Source organism: Labrus mixtus, chromosome 10 (assembly GCF_963584025.1).
Source record: "Labrus mixtus chromosome 10, fLabMix1.1, whole genome shotgun sequence".
NCBI lineage: Eukaryota > Metazoa > Chordata > Actinopteri > Labriformes > Labridae > Labrus > Labrus mixtus.
In genome coordinates, this window is record NC_083621.1 from 5,982,620 (window position 1) to 6,007,310 (window position 24,691).

The 24,691-nt window shown below is 40.1% G+C and overlaps 4 protein-coding genes across 6 annotated transcripts in view; 1 reads left to right on the top strand and 3 right to left on the bottom strand.

The window, feature by feature from the left end:
• Positions 1-2,108, bottom strand: part of igfbp7 (insulin-like growth factor binding protein 7) — a 6,161-nt gene extending 4,053 nt beyond the window's left edge. Inside the window, exons 1-2 of the mRNA XM_061047696.1 lie at positions 1,661-2,108; positions 213-322 (exon numbers count right to left, since the gene is read on the bottom strand). Of these exons, the coding sequence (XP_060903679.1) occupies positions 213-322; positions 1,661-2,078 (528 nt within the window). The 5' untranslated portion in view covers positions 2,079-2,108. The remainder of the gene's footprint in view (positions 1-212; positions 323-1,660) is intronic.
• Positions 2,109-2,833: 725 nt separating this feature from the next.
• On the bottom strand, positions 2,834-11,324 carry LOC132981695 (cytochrome c oxidase assembly protein COX18, mitochondrial). The gene is made up of 7 exons (XM_061047694.1): positions 11,163-11,324; positions 9,146-9,657; positions 7,207-7,307; positions 6,897-7,051; positions 6,585-6,700; positions 5,381-5,488; positions 2,834-3,312 (listed from the first exon to the last, which is right to left on the bottom strand). Exons 2-7 carry the CDS (start codon positions 9,650-9,652, stop codon positions 3,151-3,153), a joined length of 1,149 nt encoding a protein of 382 aa, XP_060903677.1. The 5' UTR covers positions 9,653-9,657; positions 11,163-11,324; the 3' UTR covers positions 2,834-3,150.
• An 836-nt stretch (positions 11,325-12,160) lies between these two features.
• On the top strand, positions 12,161-17,386 carry selenot2 (selenoprotein T, 2). 2 transcript variants are annotated; one of them, XM_061047698.1, is made up of 6 exons: positions 12,164-12,405; positions 12,657-12,767; positions 13,763-13,889; positions 13,976-14,063; positions 14,780-14,913; positions 16,707-17,386. In XM_061047698.1, the coding sequence occupies exons 1-5, from the start codon at positions 12,191-12,193 to the stop codon at positions 14,899-14,901; spliced, it is 663 nt and encodes a 220-aa protein (XP_060903681.1). In that variant the 5' UTR covers positions 12,164-12,190; the 3' UTR covers positions 14,902-14,913; positions 16,707-17,386. The 2 variants fall into 2 exon arrangements, with proteins under 2 accessions (XP_060903682.1, XP_060903681.1); XM_061047699.1 differs by lacking the exon at positions 16,707-17,386 and having other exon boundaries at positions 12,161-12,405; positions 13,763-13,896.
• LOC132981697 (uncharacterized) lies at positions 16,998-23,147 on the bottom strand. Of its 2 annotated transcripts, none has more exons than XR_009674639.1 (7): positions 23,039-23,147; positions 20,931-21,037; positions 19,854-20,558; positions 19,524-19,725; positions 19,051-19,153; positions 17,926-18,685; positions 16,998-17,536 (listed from the first exon to the last, which is right to left on the bottom strand). XR_009674639.1 is itself a non-coding variant. In XM_061047697.1 (7 exons), exons 1-7 carry the CDS (start codon positions 23,102-23,104, stop codon positions 17,519-17,521), a joined length of 1,287 nt encoding a protein of 428 aa, XP_060903680.1. In that variant the 5' UTR covers positions 23,105-23,147; the 3' UTR covers positions 16,998-17,518. The 2 variants fall into 2 exon arrangements, 1 of the variants encoding a protein (XP_060903680.1); XM_061047697.1 differs by having other exon boundaries at positions 17,926-18,011.
• Positions 23,148-24,691: the final 1,544 nt, after the last annotated feature.

Below are 24,691 nucleotides of genomic sequence, written 5' to 3' on the forward strand. Positions count from 1 at the left end.
GATGGCTGTTCAACATGAGTCTGGTTCTGCTCGAGGTTTCTGCCTGTTAAAGGAAGTTTTTCCTCGCCATTGTTACTTTTCCAAGTTCTGTGCTCACGGTGGATTAATGTTGAGTCTTTGTATATAATTTACCAAAGAGTATAGAGCTGCTCTTTTTGTTTGCAGATAACATTCAGTTTAAATTAGTGCTAAGATTAATTGATATGACTCACCTTCTTCCAGGTTAGCACAGGTGTGGGAACGCCCACCGCCTCGCAGCTCAGGTACACCTGAGAGCCGCTCACGTTGTAGACCTCACCTGGAGGAGTGACGATGACCGGAGCTGCAGACAGACGGGTAAATAGAGAGAGAGTGGTGTTCGTGACTGTCAGTAAAATCAGAGATAATTAAGTTTGGATGAGGGGAAGTTTCCACATGAATGTGAAACAGGATGCAACAGGTCGCAGGAATCTGCCGGAGACAGAAAATCCTCTGTGACCTCTGTGGAATTCAGTTCGGTCTGAGCGCGCTCAGGGGGGTTTTTCCATGTAGAAAGAATTTGGTGTTTTCAGAGGGATGAAGGAGGATCATCATCACTCAGTGTGAGTTACTGTCAGCGAGTCAAAGAGCTTCATGTCGGATTAATCTGTTTAAACACGACCGTCTGTCAACACAGCAAATTTAACAACAGACAGAGTTATATATAAAACACTCATATATTTATATTTTAATATATAAAACACTCATATATTTATATTTTAATAAATAAAACACTCATATAAAGAGTTATACAGTATATAAATCACACATATATTTATAACTCAAACATATTTATAGAATAGTATATAAAAGCCTACACATATATTAATGATTAGTGATGAAAACTTTAATATGATCTTAATTATCATCTATGTGGTTAAGACTGTGTCAAATAACTTGTATAATAGTAATAATAATAATAATAATAATAATAATAATAATAGTAAAATGATAATTATTAAAGTTGGGCAGGGCTGGAGTACTGGCCTTAAGACTCAGATAGAAGAGCCCAGAAGAAAAAACAATCAAAGTAGCTCAAAGAAACAAAACAAGTGTCTCACTCTCACATGTGTCTCACTCTCACATGTGTCTCACTCTCACATGTGTCTCACTTTCACCTTTTGTGTCACTCTTTATAATTCTAGAATTAATTTAGCAGTCGCTTTTGTCCAAAGTGTCGTATATGAGACTAACTAAAAAACAAACAAGAAACAAGCAAGATCTCGAAAGGAGAAAACAAAGTCACAAACAGCTTTACCAGGACACAGACAGGTAAAGCACTGATTGTCTCACTCTCACCTGTGTGTCTCACTCTCACCTGAGTGTCTCACTCTCTCACCTGTGTATCTCCCTCTCGCCTATGTGTCTCACTCTCTCATATGCGTCTCTCACTCTATGTGTCTCACTCTCTAATATGTGTGTCTCACTCTCTCACCTGTGTGCCTCCCTCTCGCCTGTGTGTCTCACTCTCTCACCTGTGTGTCTCACTCTCACATGTGTGTCTCACTATCTCACCTGTGTGCCTCACTCTCACTTGTGTGTCTCACTCTCACCTGTGTGTCTCACTCTCACCTGTGTGTCTCACTCTCTCACCTGTGTGTCTCACTCTCTCACCTGTGTGCACTGTGCATCTCATGCTCACCTGCAGCGCAGCGTCCTTTGTTCTGCACAGTGATTGGTGGATTCCCCTCGGTCCCGGCTGTCAGGCTGGCGCTCTTCAGTGCGCAGCCGGTCTTGTATGTCACCCCGTCGGAGCCGCACACTTCGTAGTTGCTCTTACAGGTGCAGACTCCCAGTTTGTTCTTTTTGTCCTCGTTGCTTTTCAAACACTCCAGGCCGGGTCCACAGCGGCGAGCTGCAGTGCGTCGCCCCCCGCACAGCTCCCCCTCGGCGGCTGCGCAGACGGAGCAGCAGCCGCAGGAATCCATCAGAGTGCCTGCGGGGCAGCCGTCCGCCGGGAGAGGAGCGCACTGATCCGGATCACATGGTCCACATCCCGCAGCTGCCGAGACCCCCGAGAGGAGAGAGAGGAGCGGAAAAACACAGATTAAAGTCTTCATGACTACGGTCTGCTGGTCTGAGCCCTGAACTCAGACTGTGAGCCTTTTTAAAGAGACTGACTGACTCCGCCCCCCTATGTGGACTGTCTCCGACCCTCCGACCCTACTGAGCCCAGAGCTGCTCTCACTATATAATGGTTATTAAAAAATAACTTTTGAAAACATTTTTCTGTTACAGTTTGAGAAAGAAGTTTTACTGGCGGATAACTTAAACTTAACTGAAATAACACCAATAATATATATTAAAACATTTTATTATCCCTAACAAGATATTTAATTCAATTAGATTTGTAGCCTATTTAATTTCTGATGGTTTCATATCAATTTATTAAAATATTTAATATTTTTGATCACTTTGATCACTGATTTTTAAAATGTATTTTTATGGTCTTTTTATACCTTTATTCTAGAGATAGGACAGAGGATTCGAACCAGGGCCGCCACAATAACCACTAGGCTACTGGTGCAATAAAAATGTGATTTTCTGTTTTAACTGTAGGGATTTAAATTGTTCTTGTTTCTTTACACACAGTGAGCGTCCAGACACTCAACATGACATCACGAGTTAAAAACTGGATTTTCCATTTAAAATCTGTTAAACTTCATCTACTTTTTAAAATATAGTTACAATTGTGTAAGTAGGTTTTACGTTTAAATGTCACGAGAGAAAATGTCACAACATCAATAACAAAACATTGTTAAATTATCTGTAAATAGTTTCAGCTCGTTGGTTGAAAAAGAAAACAGGAAATATCTCAAGTCAAAGGGTCAAGTTTATTCTTCTGTTTACAGAGAGCAGGAAGTAACACACAAGCACGCACACACACACACACACACAACTTATTTGACATAGTATTTACAGTTACACAGTTTTCATACTTTAATAACATTGTACTTTGATTCAGTGACTCTTTGTGTACAGTGTGTACTTGTTGCAGTAATCGTTCATGAAGGCTGACAGCAGCTCTCTGTAGAGAGTGTAGATGTTGTGTAATTGTGTTTCCCTGCACACATTGTTGATAAAGGCTGACAGCAGCTCTCTGGACTCTGTGTACATGTTGTGTTGTTGTGTTTATCTGAAGTATTTCTTGATGAAGGCTGACAACAGATCGCTGTACGGAGTTTCAGATCTTGCCGTTTTCAGTTTGAGGAGTCTGTGCACTGACGGAGATCGGAGGATGAGGTTGTGACTGAATCCGACCAGACTGGAGACACACCAGTACAGAGACATGGACTGTAAGAGAATCACAACACATAGAGAAAGAGTGTTTAACACTAAAGTTAAACCTGTGATAATACACATTCAATATGTCGTGTCCTGGTCCAGGTGTGGGCCTCAGCAGGAACATGTTCCTGTGTTTGTCGGAGGGGGGGAGATGTGTGTTGATACTGGTGCATGTGAAGGGGGCGTGGTCTAATAAACATGTCTGAATGTGTTTAATCTGATGAACGAGCTCAGGAATGTTCAACACACCTGAACATGTTACTGTAGAGAAAAACATTTGAACCTGGTCTCCATCAGAAACCTCTGAACCAACACCAGGACCTGGACCTGGACCAGATCGTGGATCTAGTCTGTGTACACTGACTGTATTTACTGACAGCACTGATTGTATTTACTGACTGTATCCACTGACTGTATTCACTGACTTTATTTACTGACTGTATTCACTGACTTTATTTACTGACTTTATTTACTGACTGTATCCACTGACTGTATTCACTGACTTTATTTACTGACTGTATTCACTGACTTTATTTACTGACTTTATTTACTGACTGTATCCACTGACTGTATTCACTGACTTTATTTACTGACTGTATTCACTGACTTTATTTACTGACTTTATTTACTGACTGTATCCACTGACTGTATTCACTGATTGTATTTACTGACTGTATCCACTGACTGTATTCACTGACTTTATTTACTGACTGTATTCACTGACTGTATTCACTGACTTTATTTACTGACTTTATTTACTGACTGTATTCACTGACTTTATTTACTGACTGTTTTTTACTGACTGTATTCACTGTTTTTTACTGACTGCATTCACTGACTTTATTAACTGACTGTATTCACTGACTTTATTTACTGACTGTATTCACTGACTTTATTTACTGACTGTATTACTGACTTTATTTACTGACTGTTTTTTACTGACTGTATTAACTGACTGTATTCACTGTTTTTTACTGACTGCATTCACTGACTTTATTTACTGACTGTATTTACTGACTTTATTTACTGACTGTATTCACTGACTTTATTTACTGACTGTTTTTTACTGACTGCATTCACTGACTGTATTCACTGACTTTATTTACTGACTGTATTCACTGACTGTATTCACTGACTTTATTTACTGACTGCATTCACTGACTTTATTTACTGACTGTTTTTTACTGACTGCATTCACTGACTGTATTCACTGACTTTATTTACTGACTGCATTCACTGACTTTATTTACTGACTGTTTTTTACTGACTGCATTCACTGACTGTATTCACTGACTTTATTTACTGACTGCATTCACTGACTGTTTTTTACTGACTGTATTCACTGACTGTATTCACTGACTTTATTTACTGACTGTATTCACTGACTTTATTCACTGACTGTATTCACTGACTTTATTTACTGACTGTATTCACTGACTTTATTTACTGACTGTATTCACTGACTTTATTTACTGACTGCATTCACTGACTTTATTTACTGACTGTTTTTTACTGACTGCATTCACTGACTGTATTCACTGACTTTATTTACTGACTGTATTCACTGACTGTTTTTTGCTGACTGCATTCACTGACTGTATTCACTGACTGTTTTTTACTGACTGCATTCACTGACTTTATTTACTGACTGTATTCACTGACTTTATTTACTGACTGTTTTTTACTGACTGTATTAACTGACTGTATTCACTGACTGTTTTTTACTGACTGTATTCACTGACTGCATTCACTGACTGTATTCACTGACTGCATTCACTGACTGTATTCACTGACTTTATTTACTGACTGTTTTTACTGACTGTATTCACTGACTTTATTAACTGACAGTATTCACTGACTGTTTTTTACTGACTGCACCGACTGACTATTTACTGACTGTATTCACTGACTTTATTTACTGACTGTTTTTGTTGACTGCACCGACTGACTGTATGTACTGACTGTATTCACTGACTGTTTTTATTGACTGCACTGACTGACTATATTTACTGACTGTGTTTACTGGCTGCATTCACTGACTCACTCACAGACTGTTTTTACCGACTGTTTCACTCACTGAGGGGACTGTTGCAGCTATCGGGATCATCAGGACTGAAAACGCCCGGATGACGTTCGTCACATACTTCTGAAAACGAGTCGCCTCCAGTCTCTGCAGAGAAAACACCTGAAGAAGAAAAGAGGTGGATCAAGAGGTTTAACACTTTAAAAGTCTTTGTAACATGTTTATCCTGCCAGTTGAATCTCCAGGTATGTGGACGTGGATAACACGTGAACAAGCTTCAAACACTTAACCATTTATTTTTTTCAATACGGTATAATTATAAAATCTTCCACAGATTTGAACTCTTTTGTTTTCACTGCAAACATTTCACACAGTTGTTCCCCTGAAAGAGTTCGTCTCCGTGTCAATGTTTGATTTTACATTTGTGCAGCAGCTCTTATGCATTGTGTTATCTTATTGTTTGTTAGACATAATGTAAATTGTGCATTGTTAAAGAAAGTTGAAAATAAATTCCACCTGTGCCGCTGATGTACGACGGAGGATTAGGGCCACGTTAAAAAAAAAACCCCAAAAAAATCAAACATTTTGAGATTAAACTCACAAATTTATGAGAATAATCTTGTAAATTGACGAGTTCGAGACCAGCCTGCCGCAAAACGATGAAAGGAGAACCCTTAAACTCTTTGGTTCTTTTTTCATAAAGCCACAGTTTCTTGCAGTACTTTTTCAGGGTCCTGATATTTTATGACAATGTGAAGATGATGATTTGCCAAAAGCATTTGATATAGACTAAAATAACGACTTTATTCTTTTATTCTTTAAAGCCTTTCTTTAGAGTTCTCCTTTCATAATTTTTGCGCAGGCTGGTCTCGAACTCGTTAATTTACTAGATTATTCTCGTAAATTAACAAATTTAATCTTGTAAATTTACAACTTAAATTTCGTAAATTTACTTCTTTAATCTTGAAATGTTTGATTTTTTTTTTTTTTTTTTACATGGCCCTAATCCTCCATCGTACTGATATTCACAGGAGCTGCTATCTCGGAGAGGGGTAGCCACGCCTCCAAATGAATTTAAGTCTAAGACGGCAGGAGGTCTACTCACAATTAAGATATTCATAACTCTCAAATGTTAATATATTTTCAAACTGATTGTTTCGTCACAATGTCAGACATGTATTAATGATCCAGGATACTCGGTTAAATAAAACGCCCTGCTCTGCTGGGTCAGAAGACATCATCAGGAGATAAGACTGACCTCTACGATGAGCAGGTTTGTGAGTCCGAGGCAGACCGGGAGGATCCAGGTGGGGTCCGGTAACGTGAGGTCAGAGAACCAGAGAGCGCCCCCTGCTGCCAGTCCAGACTGAAGACCTGCACAGACCAGAGTACTGTCAGAGGGACCAAAACCTGGTCCGATTGCCTCGTCCTAGTCCATGTCCTCGGGTCTCATTTATAAGCATGGCACACACACAACGAAACTGGCCTACGCGAAACTAAGTTTGTGAGCTTTCTGTTGGTAAAAATGTGCCAGACCACAAACCTGGACTGGTCTAGACCATTGGCTTACCGGACTGATCCAGACTTAGGTTCCTGAGGGCCAGAGACAGACTGATCCACAGGGGGATCTGGACCCAGACCAGCAGACTGGCTTTGACGGGGTGACAGTTGTCCCTGACGTAGAGCTCCGAGACCAGCCGACGCAGATTCTTCTTGAACTGGAACCTGAAACCAAACAGAGACCACGGACAAAAAGAACTGAGACGTGGTCCTCCTCAGAACCCAGACTCCTCAGACCCACTCAGTGTGAGTCAGGATGGACCCTGTACACCTTGTAGGATCTGATCTCATTGATGATCCAGCTGTTTGTGTTTGTTTACCTGCTCTGTTTCTCTGTCCAGCCTCTCTCTCTCGCTCGGACTGAAACTTCATATCGGAGTCTTTTTGCTAGCTCTGAGATCTCCACCTGCAGCGCCTCCACCTGTAAACACCTGGAGGTTACTATGGTTACAAAGAGACAGAAAAGTGTCCTTCATTTCTTTATCTGGGTAAGAGGCGAGCAGCGTACAAAAACAACAACGGACGCGTGTCAGCACTCGGGCTTCACTTCATGTTACAGCTCTATTGAAGAGGAGGAGAGAGGGAAGGAATGAGGGAAGGAAGGAGGGAAGGAAGGAGGGAAGGAAGGAAGGAAGGAGGGAGGAGGAGGAATTTATTGTGAAAATATTCTGTGTTTACATTCTGTCTGAGGTTGGTTCACAGATTTGAGAAAAGATGGTAGACTCAAAACTCCTCCATGTTTAGACTCAAAACAGCAACCTGTCTATCTGACTTCCTGTCTGTCTTCCCATCTGTCTGTCTGTCTGAAAACCTCATAGTTTCATACTCAGTATGACATCACTTTGAGTATGTAATACATTCTGAAGCACACTGGTCGTACTAAAGCCAACCACAGAGGCATGCAAATAAAAGTAACTGAACAGTCATTTGCTTTATATGATATCAAATACTGTTAATATAACTAAGTTATTTAAGGTGAATTTTAGAGCGTGTATGTTAACGCACTTTTTATTAACATACACGCTCTAAAATTCAGCGAGCCAGTAGATCTACAAACTGCTCAGATAATGTACAAGGCACACAATCATTTGCGTCCGAACAGCATTCAGAGGTTTTTTGAACTAAGGTGAACAGGTGTGTATGAAAAACCAAAGGTAAGGACAAACATAAAGAACAGGTGTATTTCGGTAAAAGGGGTTAACTTGTTGGAATACTTATGACATGGAATTAAGAATGTGTAGTTCACTTTCCAGATTTAAATTTTTGTTTAAAAAAAATGGTGTTTAACAAAATATAAAAGGTCGGTTTGATTATTTTTTGTGAGTGTGACTTCTGTTTCGTTTTTTGTTTGTTTCATTTGTTTTGAAAGAAATTCTTAGAACAAAATTTTGTTCTAGTAGTGTCTTAAATAATTAAATATTAATATTTGTAACAAGGGTAGGTGTAATAAGATAAAGCTTCAGATGTTTTTGTTTTTTCTTGTGACCGAAATAAATGATTACTACGACTACTAAGTAGCTGAACGAGTAATGGGTGGATGTTTAATGTTTTTTAAATTATATTTGCGGACCAATGGTCGTGCTAGTTTGGTGCTAGATTATCCAACCTTGATAGAGAAACAGGTGTGATGGACAGTCATGTAACCCGGAGGTAAGTAAGAGGCTAACAGTAAACTAACGGACCGGTAAGCATGCAGTATATTTTAGTGTGTTTTTGAGTATGTAGTAGGCAGTATAGCGTGAGGTCACAACCTTACAGTCTGTACCTCTCAGCTCATTGGTTCATTTAAATACTGCTCACAGATTTGAAGCTTCACATTTAAAGCAGCTGGTCTCTGTAGTTTTAATCAAACAGGAGAAAACAGCTTATGTTGGAGACTACTTTCAGAGTGTGTGTGGTGATGAAGGAGCATTAGTGGAGATCGCCCCCTTCAGTAGTTGAAGCATTATTACACACTAACACAGCAGCTGTAAGGACTCTACAGAGTGGATTACACATATAAAGTATACATACAGTAAAGCTCCTCACGGGAAGATGGTTCCTGGTTTGAATCCCAGTCTGACAGGGTTCAGCTGTGAGGAGTTTAAACGTTCACCACGTACATGTTTTTGTTCTCTCCAGGTTATCACACAGTCCTGAGACGTGCTCGTTAGTGGTCACTGTAGATAAGCCGTCAGCGTGTGTGTTTTTGTTTTGAGTGTCTAAACATGTCATCTCAACTGATTATCGCACTAACATAACGCAGGTGACGTACGTTACCTTGGCAATGATGACCATCTGGTAGACGGCGAGTGGCAGAGTGACGAGAGTTCTGACTGAAAGCGTTGCCGCGGCGATGCTCAACCACCACGGCAGCCCACTCAGCTGCTGCGCGCTCACCAGGAAGTGTTCGCACAGGTGAACCGGAGGCGAGTCGGACAGCGCGCTGTACCAGCCGCCCGCACCGTCGTCACCGGCAACACCCGAGAACCTCCTGACACCTGACGGCGTCCACAGACCTGATGGAGTCCACACACCGGACGGCTTCAGCACACCTGACGCCGCCCAGACCCCTGACGGCGTCCAGATTCCTGACATGTTGCTGACCACTGACATGTTCCTTCGACACCTGGCTGAAGTGAATCCGGTAGATTGAGGTACAGAGCAGGTGTGACCAGGTAGAGGCGACTTCCCGTTCAATGCAGTAAAACAGAATCCTTGTGCAGAAAGCTGGAGGAGGCGGGGCTGCAGGACAACCGACCTCAAAGATCCTCCCACAGTCACCATGGTGACTGTAAAAAAAAGAGAGACACCTTAAAGTTTTACCCTCAGAGAAACACACAGACTGTATAAAAAGATGGACAACACGAACGCCACCAAAAGTGAAGCCAAAACATTTAGAGCTCCCCCTGCTGACTGGATGTTTGTGTGTTTTCTTGTTATCACCGTCACGTAAACGACTTCTGTTCTGTGTATATCACTCACACAACATAACTAGAACGCTTCTTGTGACTCTGACCATGTTCACCGTTTCAAAACCGGACCAACACAGATTTCCATAACCGCTAGTGTCAGCTTTAAAATGACTCAAGGATCTGTTCACAAGGGACCTTTGATCTTTTATAAGGAAGTTTAATGTTTGTTTTTGTTAAAGGATGGGGCGACCGTCTGTGTGTAAAGTCAATAGATTTAACCATATAGGCCAGTGGTCTCCAAACTTTTTTTTCTTGCGGGCCGAAATTGTCGTGTGAGATTCGCTGGCGGGCCACAGGTTTTGTTTTTTAAAATATAGTTGAAAAAAATATTAAGGCTTTTGTAGATCAGAATCAAAAGGTTCGCTAAAGAAACCCTTTAATAAAAGGAAATCAAATATTTTGATTTCTTCGTTCTACTTTATTTGTTTTTTTCTCAGAGCCTGTAATGTGGTTCATTTAGCTCAGGTCATTAAATGGTTAAACAACAATCCGCTTGTTTTCAAAAACTGCATGAGTTTTTTTTTCATGGTTTACAAAAAAATGTGGAAAATAGTAAAAGCTGTAGATTTAAAAAAACAACAACATGTTACTGAACATTCTCTCTTTTAGGAGTTTGCTGCCGTCAATGTTGTGCTTTGCCTCTGGTCACTTCCTGTCAGCACCTGTGTGTCCAATCAGACTCAAAGCTGATCGTTTGCTCTTACTGACATTGTTCCCTTTTTTTCTAGATCCTTGCTTGTGTTGTACTTACTCTCTGATGCACGTCACTTTGGATAAAAGCGTCTGCTAAGTGAATCGTAGAAATATTGTTCAGCCCTTGTTAACATGAAAATGAAAAATAAGATAATGTGCCAATCTTAATCGAGGCCTCGGGCCAAAATCTTCTGATTCTTCATTTGAAGTCACGGGCCGCAAAAAATCCTCTCAAGGACCGCAAATGGCCCTCGGGCCGCACTTTGGACACCCCTCATATACCACACATCCCCATATCCATGCTATACAAACAAAGATTGACTGATTGATAATAAATCCCAGCATGTAGTGTATTAGTGTTACTGTAGGCACAGTATTATAGATTACGTCATTTATTTAATACATTATATTAACTGTAGTTTTGAACATTATTGTTTGAATTGTTTTATAATAAATTATAATAAATTATAATAAATTACACAACACAAGTAGAAAAAGAGGTTATTGAATGCTGTTTGGCAGGTTTGAGTCATAATTCATAATTTAAACCTTCAGTTTTGTGTCACCTGTCACAGGTGTTCCAGCTGATATTTACTGAACCCCACAGCCAAAACAAACCCTGAACGTACCTGTGTGACGTCAGCCGTTAGGTGATCTGTGTGTCAAGATGCTGCGTAAACGATTCAATGTGGCAGAGGTGAAGAACAGGACATTAAATATATGATTTCATTCTTCTCTCACCTTCATCCTGTAACCAGCACGGGACTCACATAGCGTCTCATAAATATGACGTCATACCGCTGCCTGTCTAGTAAATGTGACGTCAGAGAGAAAAAATAAAACTCTAAACACATAAATAGACTAGACACAACTTATTACGGTCATAACAAAACATAGGGAATCAGGGCAAATATATATGACTCATCGATGTTCTTCAAAGTCTTCGTTAAAATGTTTATAAACGTATTTTTAAATATTTACAGTCTACGGTTCAAAGAGAATTTAAAAAAAATGATTGAAGCAAAATGTTGTAAAATAAATAAAGAAAATAAATAAATAAAAATAACAAAACAAATACCCCTTCAAAATCACGTGTCACACTGTCGTGGTACGTCTACCATATTACTACAAACTGAGTACTTTAATGAAGACCTGAGTTATAAAATCAATATTTTTTTTTGCTCGAACCGCTAAAATATAAACTATAAAGTCAAGTTTTTTTTTGTTTTTTCAATTTTTTAATTTTTTTGTTTAGTAATGCCAGTTTTTTGCCATGTAACTGAAGCATAGACTGTAAATATTAACTGAACTGAAGCTGTCAGAAAGGTGCGAAAAATAGTCCGAGTTTAAAATACACAAAAGGAAAAACTCAAGCAAACAAAAAGTCCTACAAAATTAATCACAGTTATCGGTTTAAGTTATTTTACAGGCATGGACAAAAGTATTATTACCGTTTTTCTTAATAGCTCGATTGGAGTATTTTTTTCTGTATTGTCCGTTTTAGTTTATTTAATTGGATTTTGCATTTGTTAATGGTGAAGAAGTAAATAATAAATAATAAATAATAATTTTTATATATTTAAGAGTCAAACCGGAAACGCCGTACGAGTGTCTTGTTACCGGACATTTGGCCCCTCCCCCCTGTCACACAGCAGACATGGCGGAGTACAGCCAGGCGGGCCTCCTGGCGGCTCTGCTCCTCTTCACGGCGCTCACGGTCCGGGACGTTTATCTCGGCAGAATGAGCTCGCAGCACGGACAGCAGCAGGCCGACAGTCCCGGCCTCTCCCCGGACACCCTGCCCGACACTGAGCCCGGGAAACCGGCCAAGCCCTCCCTGTACACCGGGCCCGTGCTCAGGTTCCAGTACTGGTGAGCTAATGCTAGTTAGCATCATGTGATAATCTGAAGATTAGAGAACACGTTTTCTGACTGAATATAAAATACAAAGGCGTTTTTATTAAATTGAAAATAAGATTTTAAAATGTCTCTTTATTAAAACATATTTCCTTTGTAGCTCATTATCTGGTTTTACATTAAAGTATAATGCATGATCCTCAGAGACACCTGTGTTACCTGACCTGCCAATTTCACCTGACAGGTGTGACCTCTCTTTGTTTCAGTATCTCCTGAGGTTACAGTAAGGTGTTCCAGGAGTACTCTAAAGCAATCAGCCAGCTGTACCCGGACATCCGCATCGAGGGAGACAACTTCCCTCCAACCCCCTTAAACAGGTGAGCTCTGACATCACTTAAACACCTCCAACAGGTGAGCTCTGACATCACATAAACACCTCCAACAGGTGAGCTCTGACATCACTTAAACACCTCCAACAGGTGAGCTCTGACATGTCTAAAACACCTTAAACAGGTGAGCTCTGACATGTCTAAAACACCTTAAACAGGTGAGCTCTGACATGTCTAAAACACCTTAAACAGGTGAGCTCTGACATAAACACCTTAAACAGGTGAGCTCTGACATCACTTAAACACCTTAAACAGGTGAGCTCTGACATAAACACCTCCAACAGGTGAGCTCTGACATGTTTAAAACACCTTAAACAGGTGAGCTCTGACATCACTTAAACAGGTGAGCTCTGACATAAACACCTTAAACAGGTGAGCTCTGACATGTCTAAAACACCTCCAACAGGTGAGCTCTGACATCACTTAAACACCTCCAACAGGTGAGCTCTGACATGTCTAAAACACCTCCAACAGGTGAGCTCTGACATAAACACCGTAAACAGGTGAGCTCTGACATGTCTAAAACACCTCCAACAGGTGAGCTCTGACATAAACACCTCCAACAGGTGAGCTCTGACATGTCTAAAACACCTTAAACAGGTGAGCTCTGACATCACTTAAACACCTTAAACAGGTGAGCTCTGACATGTCTAAAACACCTTAAACAGGTGAGCTCTGACATCACTTAAACACCTTAAACAGGTGAGCTCTGACATGTCTAAAACACCTTAACAGGTGAGCTCTGACATCACTAAAACACCTCCAACAGGTGAGCTCTGACATCACTAAAACACCTCCAACAGGTTACTTTGGTTCGAGCCTTGTTCACAGTTTTCCTGCCATGAGTCTTAACAGCTTTATTAATGATGAAATAAGTTAGACTGATGATTATTATTACAGAATTGGAGTCCGAACACAGTCAGAGTGGTTTTAACCACCTAAACCAGTATAACCAGTATAACCAGTCAACCTGTCCTCCTTAGGATTTTGGGGAACCTGGTCTCCTACCTGAAGCTGCTCTCCATCCTCCTCATCGTCAGCGGTCAGAACCCTTTTGTCCTCCTCGGACTTGACACTCCCAGAGCCTGGACCTGGACTCAGGACAACAAGGTACGGTGTATGTTGCCAGGGCAACACACCTTTCAGCTAGCTACCATGACAACAGGATTAACCAGGTGACTGTTTTTGTTTTTCAGATCTTCTCGTGTCTGATGGCCTTCTTCCTCTGCAACATGATGGAGACTCACTTCCTGTCTACTGGAGCCTTTGAGGTCACGCTGAACGGTGAGTTCTGATTACAACCCAAATTCCTTAAAAGTTTGGATGTTATGTAAAATGTAAATAGAGCAGAATGTGGTGATTAAAGATTTATTTTGGGGCTTTTTGTGCCTTTAATTGAAAGATAGGACAGTGGATAGAGTTGGAAATCAGGGAGGGAGAGTGGGGAATGACATGCGCGAAAGAAGCCACAGGTGGGATGTAAACCCGGGCCGCCCGCTTGAGGCGATAGCCAGCATACATGGGGCGCGCGCACTAACCACTGCGCCACCACCAGAATGTGGTGATTAAAACAACAATTAAAACCTCATTTTTGAAAATAGCACAAAGGCAGCATATCAAATGTTGAAACCGAAAAATGCGGTTGTTGTGATTGAAGATGTTGGGACAGTTGCAACAAAAGACTGGAAAGGTTGTGAAATTCTAAAATGAGACACCTGATAGAACGTCTCACATTTAATGAAGTTACCTGTTAACAAGTTAGTAACATGATTGGGTCTAAGAAGATCATTCCAGTGAGGTTGAGGATCGAGAGGGGGTTAACACTTTGAAAAACAGCTGGAAAATATTGCAACAATTTAAGAATCTTTTTTTTTTTTTTTTTTTTTTTAACATAAAACTAAATAATCTGGGTCGATGTAGTGGAACAAATAAGAAAAGCAGAGAAGAGGAGGAGGTGAGAGAGGTTGGGGTGTAATAGTGTGTTTGGCTTCCTCTCTCAGATGTCCCCATCTGGTCAAAGCTTCAGTCGGGTTACGTTCCAAACATCCAGGAGATCTTTCAGATCCTCGACAACAACATGAAGATGAACCAGGTGGATCCCAGGAGCTTCTCCACCTCATAGAGCTACATACAGGTAAACAAACACAGAGGTCATATGAACACACATCCAATCAAACACACAGGGGATATGAACACACAGAGGCCCGTTTCAGAAAGGAGGTTCAACAATCTCTGAGTCTTACCCTGAACTCTCAGTTAAATTGTTTTTGTCATTATTAAATCCTCGGCCAGAGTAAAGTTGCACGTTGTAGTTATGTGACATCACTGTCAGTGGGGTGAATGAGCGATCAGTGTCTGAAATGTTTTTTTTTTTTTTAATTGTACTGAATGAGTGTGCTATATAGTCCACTCCGTATGGCTCCTATATTTAGTGAGTGAGGCATAGGGAATGAGTGTATCATTTCAGACAGACCCTCAGGGTTCAGTGCGTGCCCCACGACTATAAAAAGTTAACGTTAATGAAGCTCCGATACTATGAATCGCCATAGCAACAGGTGGCAAAAAAAGGTCCCAATACTTGACCCCTCTCACACTGGAAATCCTCATGCGGACACACAAGGAGTATGATCATGTTTTCATGAATGGAACGGAACGGAACGGGGGAATGTCCACTTACACGTGCATGATATGGACTGAATTCAGACATTTTAAAGCGTGTTTCTGGCTCAGAGAGAAACTCATTTATTGAAGAAAACCTGCTCCAGACCAGGTTAGGTTCACAGACTCGGTTACCATAGTAACTGACTCAGAGCTCAAGTAACCTCTCTTTTTCTAGGTTTGAGTGAGCTCCCTTCCTGAAACTGAAAACCCATAGCTTGCCCAATTTCAGGGTTAACAGACTCAGGGGATGCATTAAATCTGCTTTCTGAAACGGAGCTCAGGTAGCATGAACACACAGGTAACATGAACACAAGGATTACATGAACACACAGGTAACATGAACACACAGGTAACATGAACACACAGGTAACATGAACACAAGGATTACATGAACACACAGGTAACATGAACACACAGGTAACATGAACACAAGGATTACATGAACACAAGGATTACATGAACACACAGGTAACATGAACACACAGGTAACATGAACACACAGGTAACATGAACACACAGGTAACATGAACACACAGGTAACATGAACACACAGGTAACATGAACACACTTGTTACATGAACACACTTGTTACATGAACACACAGGTAACATGAACACACAGGTAACATGAACACACAGGTAACATGAACACACAGGTAACATGAACACACAGGTAACATGAACACACTTGTTACATGAACACACAGGTAACATGAACACACAGGTAACATGAACACACAGGTAACATGAACACACTTGTTACATGAACACACAGGTAACATGAACACACTGGTAACATGAACACACTTGTTACATGAACACACAGGTTACATGAACACACAGGTTACATGAACACACAGGTAACATGAACACACAGGTAACATGAACACACTTGTTACATGAACACACTGGTAACATGAACACACAGGTAACATGAACACACTTGTTACATGAACACACTTGTTACATGAACACACAGGTTACATGAACACACAGGTTACATGAACACACAGGTTACATGAACACACAGGTAACATGAACACACAGGTAACATGAACACACAGGTAACATGAACACACAGGTAACATGAACACACAGGTAACATGAACACACAGGTAACATGAACACACAGGTAACATGAACACACAGGTTACATGAACACACAGGTTACATGAACACACAGGTAACATGAACACACTTGTTACATGAACACACTTGTTACATGAACACACAGGTAACATAAACCTAAACCTTTGTCTCTCCTCAGCCGTGCTGCATTCAGGTGTCCCGGCTCAGTGGGAAGTTCAGCTGCTGGCGTTCATGAAGGTCTGGCCTTAAAGCAGTCTCTGCGGGGCCTGACCGGATTTCTCCCGCCAGAAAACGAGCACTCCCTCTGCGCTGGATCACAGATCAGCACTACAGTACCCACAATGCAACTGTCATCTGCACCAGACTGATTCCTCTGCTGGACTCCCCTAGTCTCTGTTGGTTCAGTTTTTTATTTATTTAGTTAAGAGTTAACTTTGTTGAACAGGAACAGAATTAAACTACGGTACTATTGTTAGCGTCATGCTTTTAGCTTCCTTCTGGACAGGAAGTACCAGACAGGAAACTGGAATAAACATTAAAGTGATTAATGACAAGAATCTGGTAAATGTTAACATCTTTTTTTTTTATCTGTAAAATGTCTGAAATAAAAAAATAAAAAAGAAACAGATACGACTTTTGATTTAAAAACAGGAACAAAGCTGCTTTATTTAACTCAAACGAAAGACGAACAAATTCAACAGTTTCTCTCAGTTTTTATTCATTGATTTTAAATTATTGCACTGTTTTAATTCAACATTAAATACTGCTGACAACTTTCTACAAAAAACAAATTGTTCATCACTGATAGGAGACTGTTAAATCGGGTATCATTAAAACAAGAAATCCTTTAATCACTAACTACATTCCTCATGTTTGTATCATGTCAGGTTAATAAGTGCTGATAGAAGTGAACACCTGTGCTACGGGTAACCTGTCCAGTTTCAGACTTCAGTTTGACCAAACTGATGAATCTGAGGTGAAGACACACGATCAGCGACCACAGAACACCTGAAACACAGAAAGCACAGGTTTTCAGTTTCTACCTGTCCCCAGTGTTCTTCCACTTTTTACCAGAGAACACCTTAAAACACACGAGAACAGCCGTGGAGCTGGACTCTGGTCTATGTTCAGGTTTAAATTGAGATTTGAGTTTAACTCAGTGTTTTAAAGACTGCAACACATCATGAGAGAAACACATCAATGTAACAAACAGGTGTCATGATAATTATGATAAATGTTTTATCATATCTTGCAGACCCTTTACTTGGACACGTCATAACATCTCTGGGCAAACTTCCAGAGATTTTTAATTAGAATGATGTGGCCGCTCCGTGTTATCACTTTCTCGGGATAGTGAAACCAGATAACTGTTTACCTGGGCTCAGGTGAGTGTTTACCTCGGCACAGTTTCTGCAAAGATGGTTTTGTGTGTTTTGGACTTTGAATTTGAAGGAACAGAAGCTGCAGGATTCCCCAACACAACCTGCAGAAACATTAACAACATGGCAGGTTAAAGCTTTTATGGCCTTACCTGCAGAACATCTGAAATAAAAGTGCATGCAAACAAAATGTGGTTACAGTGAGACTCTCGCCTGTGCAGGTGGAGGAGTCAAACACCTGCTTAAGGATCAACCTCATATCTACACAACAGAGTCTGCAGCCTCACCTGCCACACTTTGACAGGTGAGGGACAAATGAGAGACGGGTAGAGAAAGTTGAGGGACAGGGAGAGAGCTGAGGGACAGGTAGTTCAGTGTATCTCTTGAAATATATGTTAAATAAGGTCAGGTCAAAGTTCAAAGGGACTGCGGGCAGCGAATTTGGGGGAGAACATACTTTTTTTATTCTGAAAGCACCAAAGCAAATAGAAAACATTTAAACCGAGCAAGAGGACGACGGGTCAAGTTGCTGTAGGAATAGTTGTGCAGCACACAGCGGAGGCTTTGGCCACTCGGGCATCATCAATTAAAGTGAGTTAGTCCGCAATTTTGATATTTTTGCAAATGACATAACGTAGTTCTTCTTACTTTAGGCTATAAATGATCGTTCCGTGATTTGATTCTGGATCGTACCCAAACTTAGCAACCTCCAAAGAACCATAAATAGTGAATGGTGATTGACCACTTTTGACTATTTTTCTCTGACAAAGATATCATTCTGTTTAAAAGAAGAAGAAAAAAAAAGGTTTCCACAGACCTGAAAATGTTGTTTTGTATGCAGATAAACCAGCAAATAAATGATGGGGAAATGCTGATCTGGATTGTTATAGGTATGTAAGCTTAATGTGAGTTTCTTGCTTTTCTCTCATATTAAGAAGATAAGATATTTCACATGATTATGCCAGTCACTTAGGTTGTTATTGGAATTGACATTAACTTGAAACATGTTGAAGGTGTGTAAGCGCGTGCAGAGCGTCATTTGTAGCCTGCCGTGTGCAGCGCTCCTCAGGGAGACAAGCTCGCGACAGGAAGAGACAGGTTATGTCGTGTGTGTGTGTGTGTTTGGTCTTCACTCTCGCTCACCTGACATCTCACAGAGTTTTGGAAGGTGATCCCCAGTGTTGTTGCCATGGCTACAGGACAGGAAAGGCTTAATGTCCTGTTCCTGTTTCCTGTCCAAGTCCGTCTGATGAGAAAATGTCAAAAAATAAAACAACAGAGGTTCTGGGGAACAAAACACACCTGAAAAAACATTTAGAAAACCCTTGTAGGCAGATAAAGTTTTCTAGGTTTTATTTATGAAATAAAGATTAAAGCAGTTAAGAAAGATAGAAGAGTTTAAGTGTCAGACAACGAAGTCGAACTCAAACAACTATCCCTTTAAAGTCAGAAAAGATTTGTTTTTTGTTTAAATATGCAAAAGAGTTTCAGGTGTGAAAAGAGGGGGCGATTTCAGAATCTGATCCGTGCATGGTATGCTTCTTAGTATCCTTCTAAAATTCAAGGAAAGAAACACTGCCAGAATTTTCCAGGCGAAGTTCAAAGGGACGTTTCACCTGACAGACAGGTGTGATCCTCCACAGACTCAGACTGGGGTAGAGGCCGGAGCTTTGCCCCTGCTGTGGAGCTCTGTCTCTGGGTGAACTCAGCTCACCGTCCCCCTCTGTCTCCTTAGCCGGCTGTGTCAAATTCTGGCCGTGTTTCTGAAGATCTTCGTCTGAGAAGAGTTCAGCTTCAAATGGCGGAGCACTCGGACACCTGAAGAAGGATTGATATCAACAAAGAATAAATATTTAGAAAAAATAATTCTTTATTTGGACTTCATCATCAATGTGTGTAAGCTGATTTTCTTCTACTGTAAGTCTGAAGTTTAAAAGCTTTCTTACCTTAAACAAACACATGGAGTTAGCAGGCAGTACCTCCACATGTTCGACTCGAAACACAGTGACTGCAGATCCTCCTCCCCCCCACAGATCTGAGACGAGGTCAGCGGCCTGAAGATGACGGTTTCCGAAAGCCTGATGCCAACAGCGCTCACCTGTTTATCTTCTTTCTCACCCTCGTCACTCCATCCCTCCGGCTCAGCCTTCTCTTCTGTCTCCCCCGACCTCCCCCTCCCACCCTCCTGTCTGGAACATGGCAGATGGTGGCAAGGCTCACTCTGTTTGAGGTTTTTGCTTCTCTGCAGAGCTTCCTCCACCCAGAGTCGGGACAGACTGGAGGAGGAGGAGGAGGAGGAAGGGTAGGAGGAAGGGGAGGGCTTCCAGCATCTCCCCCGCTGGAGAGGGGAGCCGGGCAGAGAGCAGGCAAGCCTCGCCCCCCCCGCTGGGTGAGGAGAGGAGGGGAGGGAGCAAGCGTCTCTCGCCCTTAGCAAAGGACGAATACGGAGTCCAACAGAGGTCACTGGCGTTTTTGTTGCTCCGCCCACTACAGGACTGAAACTGGTGATGTCACAGCCTCCTGTCGACCCCATTTGCGCCTGTCTCCTGGTACCTGCCACCGGTTCGACCTGTAACAGTGAACTGTGTGCTGTTGTTCTGAGAGGCTGTTGGACATCGTGTTCCTGTCCCCTGTCTCCCGTCAGGATCTCCCTGACAACAACACAAATAACAAAACAAACAAAGGAAAAATAAACAAACAATAATATAAATGAAGAACTAAATTAAAAATAATCAAAAATAATCAAAAAACAAAACAAACAAGTTCAGAGCTAACCCCAAGTGACTTTACATGTGACCTGATGACGTCATCATACAATATGAACAAACAGGTTGTTCTTATATTATTGTTTGACGATCATTTTCTAGTAGGTGGGGGGGGGGTGTTTGTTGCGCCTGTACTTGGTTCATCAGGATATTGTTCCTGAATAATCCTGACTAGTTTTGTCTAAACCCAAGAAGACAGATCTATATTTTTTTTGAAATGTGTATAATCCTCTGAGGGTCGATAGAAGAGCAGCAAACCTTGCGGGGGCGCAGCTCAGCATCTCCGTGACAGCAGTGTCTTCATCAGATGCTCCAAGTTTCCTCTCCGAGGTCAAAGGTCGAATCTTTAGCTGATTTTCTACTCCCTGTTTGAATAAAAACATAGAAAATATAATAATCAAATAATGAAAAAAAAAAAAGTTTATATAATTTATTATTATTGTGATTTAACATGCGCTCAAATAAACTGAAAAAAACGTTTTTATGTTTATGAATAATGAACTGTGGTGATCTGAAGTGGCCAGGGGGAGGAGCTGTTTTTACTGCAGATCAGAGTGGACAAAAGTCTGAAGACCAGAACCATCCGAACAAGTCACGCGGACTCAGTGTTTTGTGGTCCACGTGGACTCAGTGGTGTCAGGTGGGCTCTAGTTTTAGGTTTCTTTCTTTGATAAAAAAAACCAGCTGAAGACAGAGAGCTAGGAGCTGAGGAGGGACACAAAGAGTCCTGGTGACTTTAGATCCAGTTAGTCGAGTTTAACAGTCTTTCACTGTGGATCAGGTGTTCATCAGGTGTTCATCAGGTGTGGATCAGGTATTCATCAGGTATTCATCAGGTGTTTATCTTTTGTTTATCAGGTGAATCAGGTGTTTATCTTTTGTTTATCAGGTGAATCAGATGTTTATATTTTGTTTATCAGGTGAATCAGGTGTTTATATTTTGTTTATCAGGTGAATCAGATGTTTATATTTTGTTTATCAGGTGAATCAGGTGTTTATATTTTGTTTATCAGGTGTTCATCAGGTGTTTATATTTTGTTTATCAGGTATTCATCAGGTGTTTATATTTTGTTTATCAGGTATTCATCAGGTGTTTATATTTTGTTTATCAGGTGAATCAGATGTTTATATTTTGTTTATCAGGTGTTCATCAGGTGTTTATATTTTGTTTATCAGGTATTCATCAGGTGTTTATATTTTGTTTATCAGGTATTCATCAGGTGTTTATATTTTGTTTATCAGGTGAATCAGATGTTTATATTTTGTTTATCAGGTGAATCAGATGTTTATATTTTGTTTATCAGGTGTTCATCAGGTGTTTATATTTTGTTTATCAGGTGAATCAGGTGTTTATATTTTGTTTATCAGGTGAATCAGGTGTTTATCTTTTGTTTATCAGGTGAATCAGATGTTTATATTTTGTTTATCAGGTGAATCAGGTGTTTATATTTTGTTTATCAGGTGAATCAGATGTTTATATTTTGTTTATCAGGTGAATCAGGTGTTTATATTTTGTTTATCAGGTGTTCATCAGGTGTTTATATTTTGTTTATCAGGTATTCATCAGGTGTTTATATTTTGTTTATCAGGTATTCATCAGGTGTTTATATTTTGTTTATCAGGTGAATCAGATGTTTATATTTTGTTTATCAGGTGTTCATCAGGTGTTTATATTTTGTTTATCAGGTATTCATCAGGTGTTTATATTTTGTTTATCAGGTGAATCAGATGTTTATATTTTGTTTATCAGGTGAATCAGATGTTTATATTTTGTTTATCAGGTGAATCAGATGTTTATATTTTGTTTATCAGGTGTTCATCAGGTGTTTATATTTTGTTTATCAGGTGAATCAGGTGTTTATATTTTGTTTATCAGGTGAATCAGGTGTTTTCTGTTTCATTTCTTGTCTGAAGCTTTGTGGAGTTTATCATGTGATCCTACTTTGATCTGCTGCTGTTTTTAATTAAAGTACATTAATTCTATGTCATTATGATAAACATTATTATGATGCACATTTCTAATTGTAAAACACGTACCATATGGTAAATCCATTTACATATAGTTTATACCATAAATATTTTCACATAAAATACACACATTATCTTATACAATATGAAACACATTATCATATATGAAACATATTTAAAATATAAAACACATTACCATATGTTAAAGCACAGTGCTTTCCGTATCAGATAAATATATTTCAGATCATTCAGTTTATTTAGCAGCTGATTGAGAATAGTAAAAAAATACCAGAATTGATATTCAAGTGATCAGCTATGAGATATACATAAAATAAATGCTTGCCATTTTAACTTATCAATCACAATTTAACAAAACTTATTGTTTAAAAAGTGTTTACCTTCTTTGGTTTGTTTAACCACTTCCTGATTGAATTCATCACTGCTGAAATCTCTTCTCTGTACATCTGTCGCTCTCTGAGTTTACCTGAGCAGGTAGGAGGTAATGGGATCTTTGTGAGTTCCTCTGAGCAGGTAGACAGCAGGCAGTGATTTTGTCACACACATCTGTGTCACTTGATATTTGCAATATGATGCCTTATCCCCCTCCAGGTACACCTTGTTAATATATACAGGATATGTTTACACACACACACACACACACACACACACACACACACACATTCGATTGTGATTTTGTGTTAGCTTTTGTTTTTAGTTGTTTTTTGATAGGAGCTTATTTTCATTTCATTTGTGAACCTTCTTTAAATTGTTCATAAATAATTCCCCATCTTTTTTCTCCATTCCCAGTTTTCATTCTTTGATTGTTGTTTCCCCTCATCCCAAAGTAATCGAGGGACGTCACATACTGTAAGAAAAAGCTAAAATATTGCAAATTAACAACATAGCGTATGTGCTTTTAGCTGTTACACTGTTACACAGGAAAATCAACTGATGTGGCGTGAGAAAGAATACCATCTACCAGTGTTTTTTTTGTTGTTGTTTATTTTTAAGTTGATTTCTTAAGTCTCTTTGGTAAAGAAAAAGGGTTGAGGGGATCCTGCTGCAAACACATTTAGAGAAGGTCAAGATTGATTTCATTAGGAACTTGTTAGCCCATAATAAGACTCCTGAAGTCAGGAGACATGACAGAAACATCTCCATATCTTATCACTCCATATCACTATTTCTTGAACTGAGTACCCTGTTTTATAGTTTTTTCAGAGTTTTGTGTCAAACCTCTAATTCAATGTTCTTCTTGTCAGATTGCATCTAGTAACGTGTTTAGTAGTATCCTCTTACCACCAGACATACACAGTTCTAATATACCCCATTAATACAGCATAGATTCAGCCTGTGTCCTATATCTGCATCAGGAGAACTTCATTTAAAATAAACTCTACATTTGATAAGAAGTTGGACTGCATGATGACATGACCTCAGCCTCTCAGAGGCAGCAAGCTGTAACCACAATTAATGTAAATGACTGTTCTTAATGAGAAAATATCCTCCTATCATGATGTAAGGCCTCATTGACATTTGACACAGAAGATAACACCTGTTCATATGTATGTGTCATTGGATGACCTCAAAACACTTAAATTACCTTATGGAGCATAAGGCTTAAAAATAACAATACATATGAACACTTTGACTTTGTTCTGTTTACACAGTTGATACTCAGCAAACACAGTATACATAGACTGTACAATACTATACAGAAATACAACTAGAAAGAAGGTTTGTTATTGATTTAGTTTTTATTGAAGTATTTACCAAATTATTTTTAATTAAGTTCTTTTCTAATTTATTTGGGTGGGATAAACCGGAGCGCCCGGAGAAAACCCACACAGACACAGTGGGAACATGTGACGTCCTGACACACAGAAACCTGCTGGCTTCTGTTTGTCAGGACTTCACATGTTTCACTGTGCTGCCCTGCAGCCTGTTACAGCCTGTGGGGGCTGGGGAGGGTGGAGTTGGGGTGGTTGGTGGGTGCTGAGATTGTCACTGCTGGTCCTGCATCTTCCCCCTGAGATGCTTGTGTTTGCGAC

Coding starts and splice junctions, on each gene's coding strand:
- LOC132981695 (XM_061047694.1), bottom strand. CDS start 9,652: ATGGTGACTGTGGGAGGATCTTTGAGGTCGGTTGTCCTGCAGCCCCGC. Junction 7,308..9,145: donor AGATGGTCATCATTGCCAAG/GTAACGTACGTC, acceptor AGGTGTTTACAG/GTGGAGGCGCTGCAGGTGGA. Junction 3,313..5,380: donor TAGCTGCAACAGTCCCCTCA/GTGAGTGAAACA, acceptor ATTCTCTTACAG/TCCATGTCTCTGTACTGGTG.
- LOC132981697 (XM_061047697.1), bottom strand. CDS start 23,104: ATGTACAGAGAAGAGATTTCAGCAGTGATGAATTCAATCAGGAAGTGG. Junction 21,038..23,038: donor GGTTAAACAAACCAAAGAAG/GTAAACACTTTT, acceptor TTATTCAAACAG/GGAGTAGAAAATCAGCTAAA. Junction 19,154..19,523: donor GGATCACACCTGTCTGTCAG/GTGAAACGTCCC, acceptor TTTTCTCATCAG/ACGGACTTGGACAGGAAACA.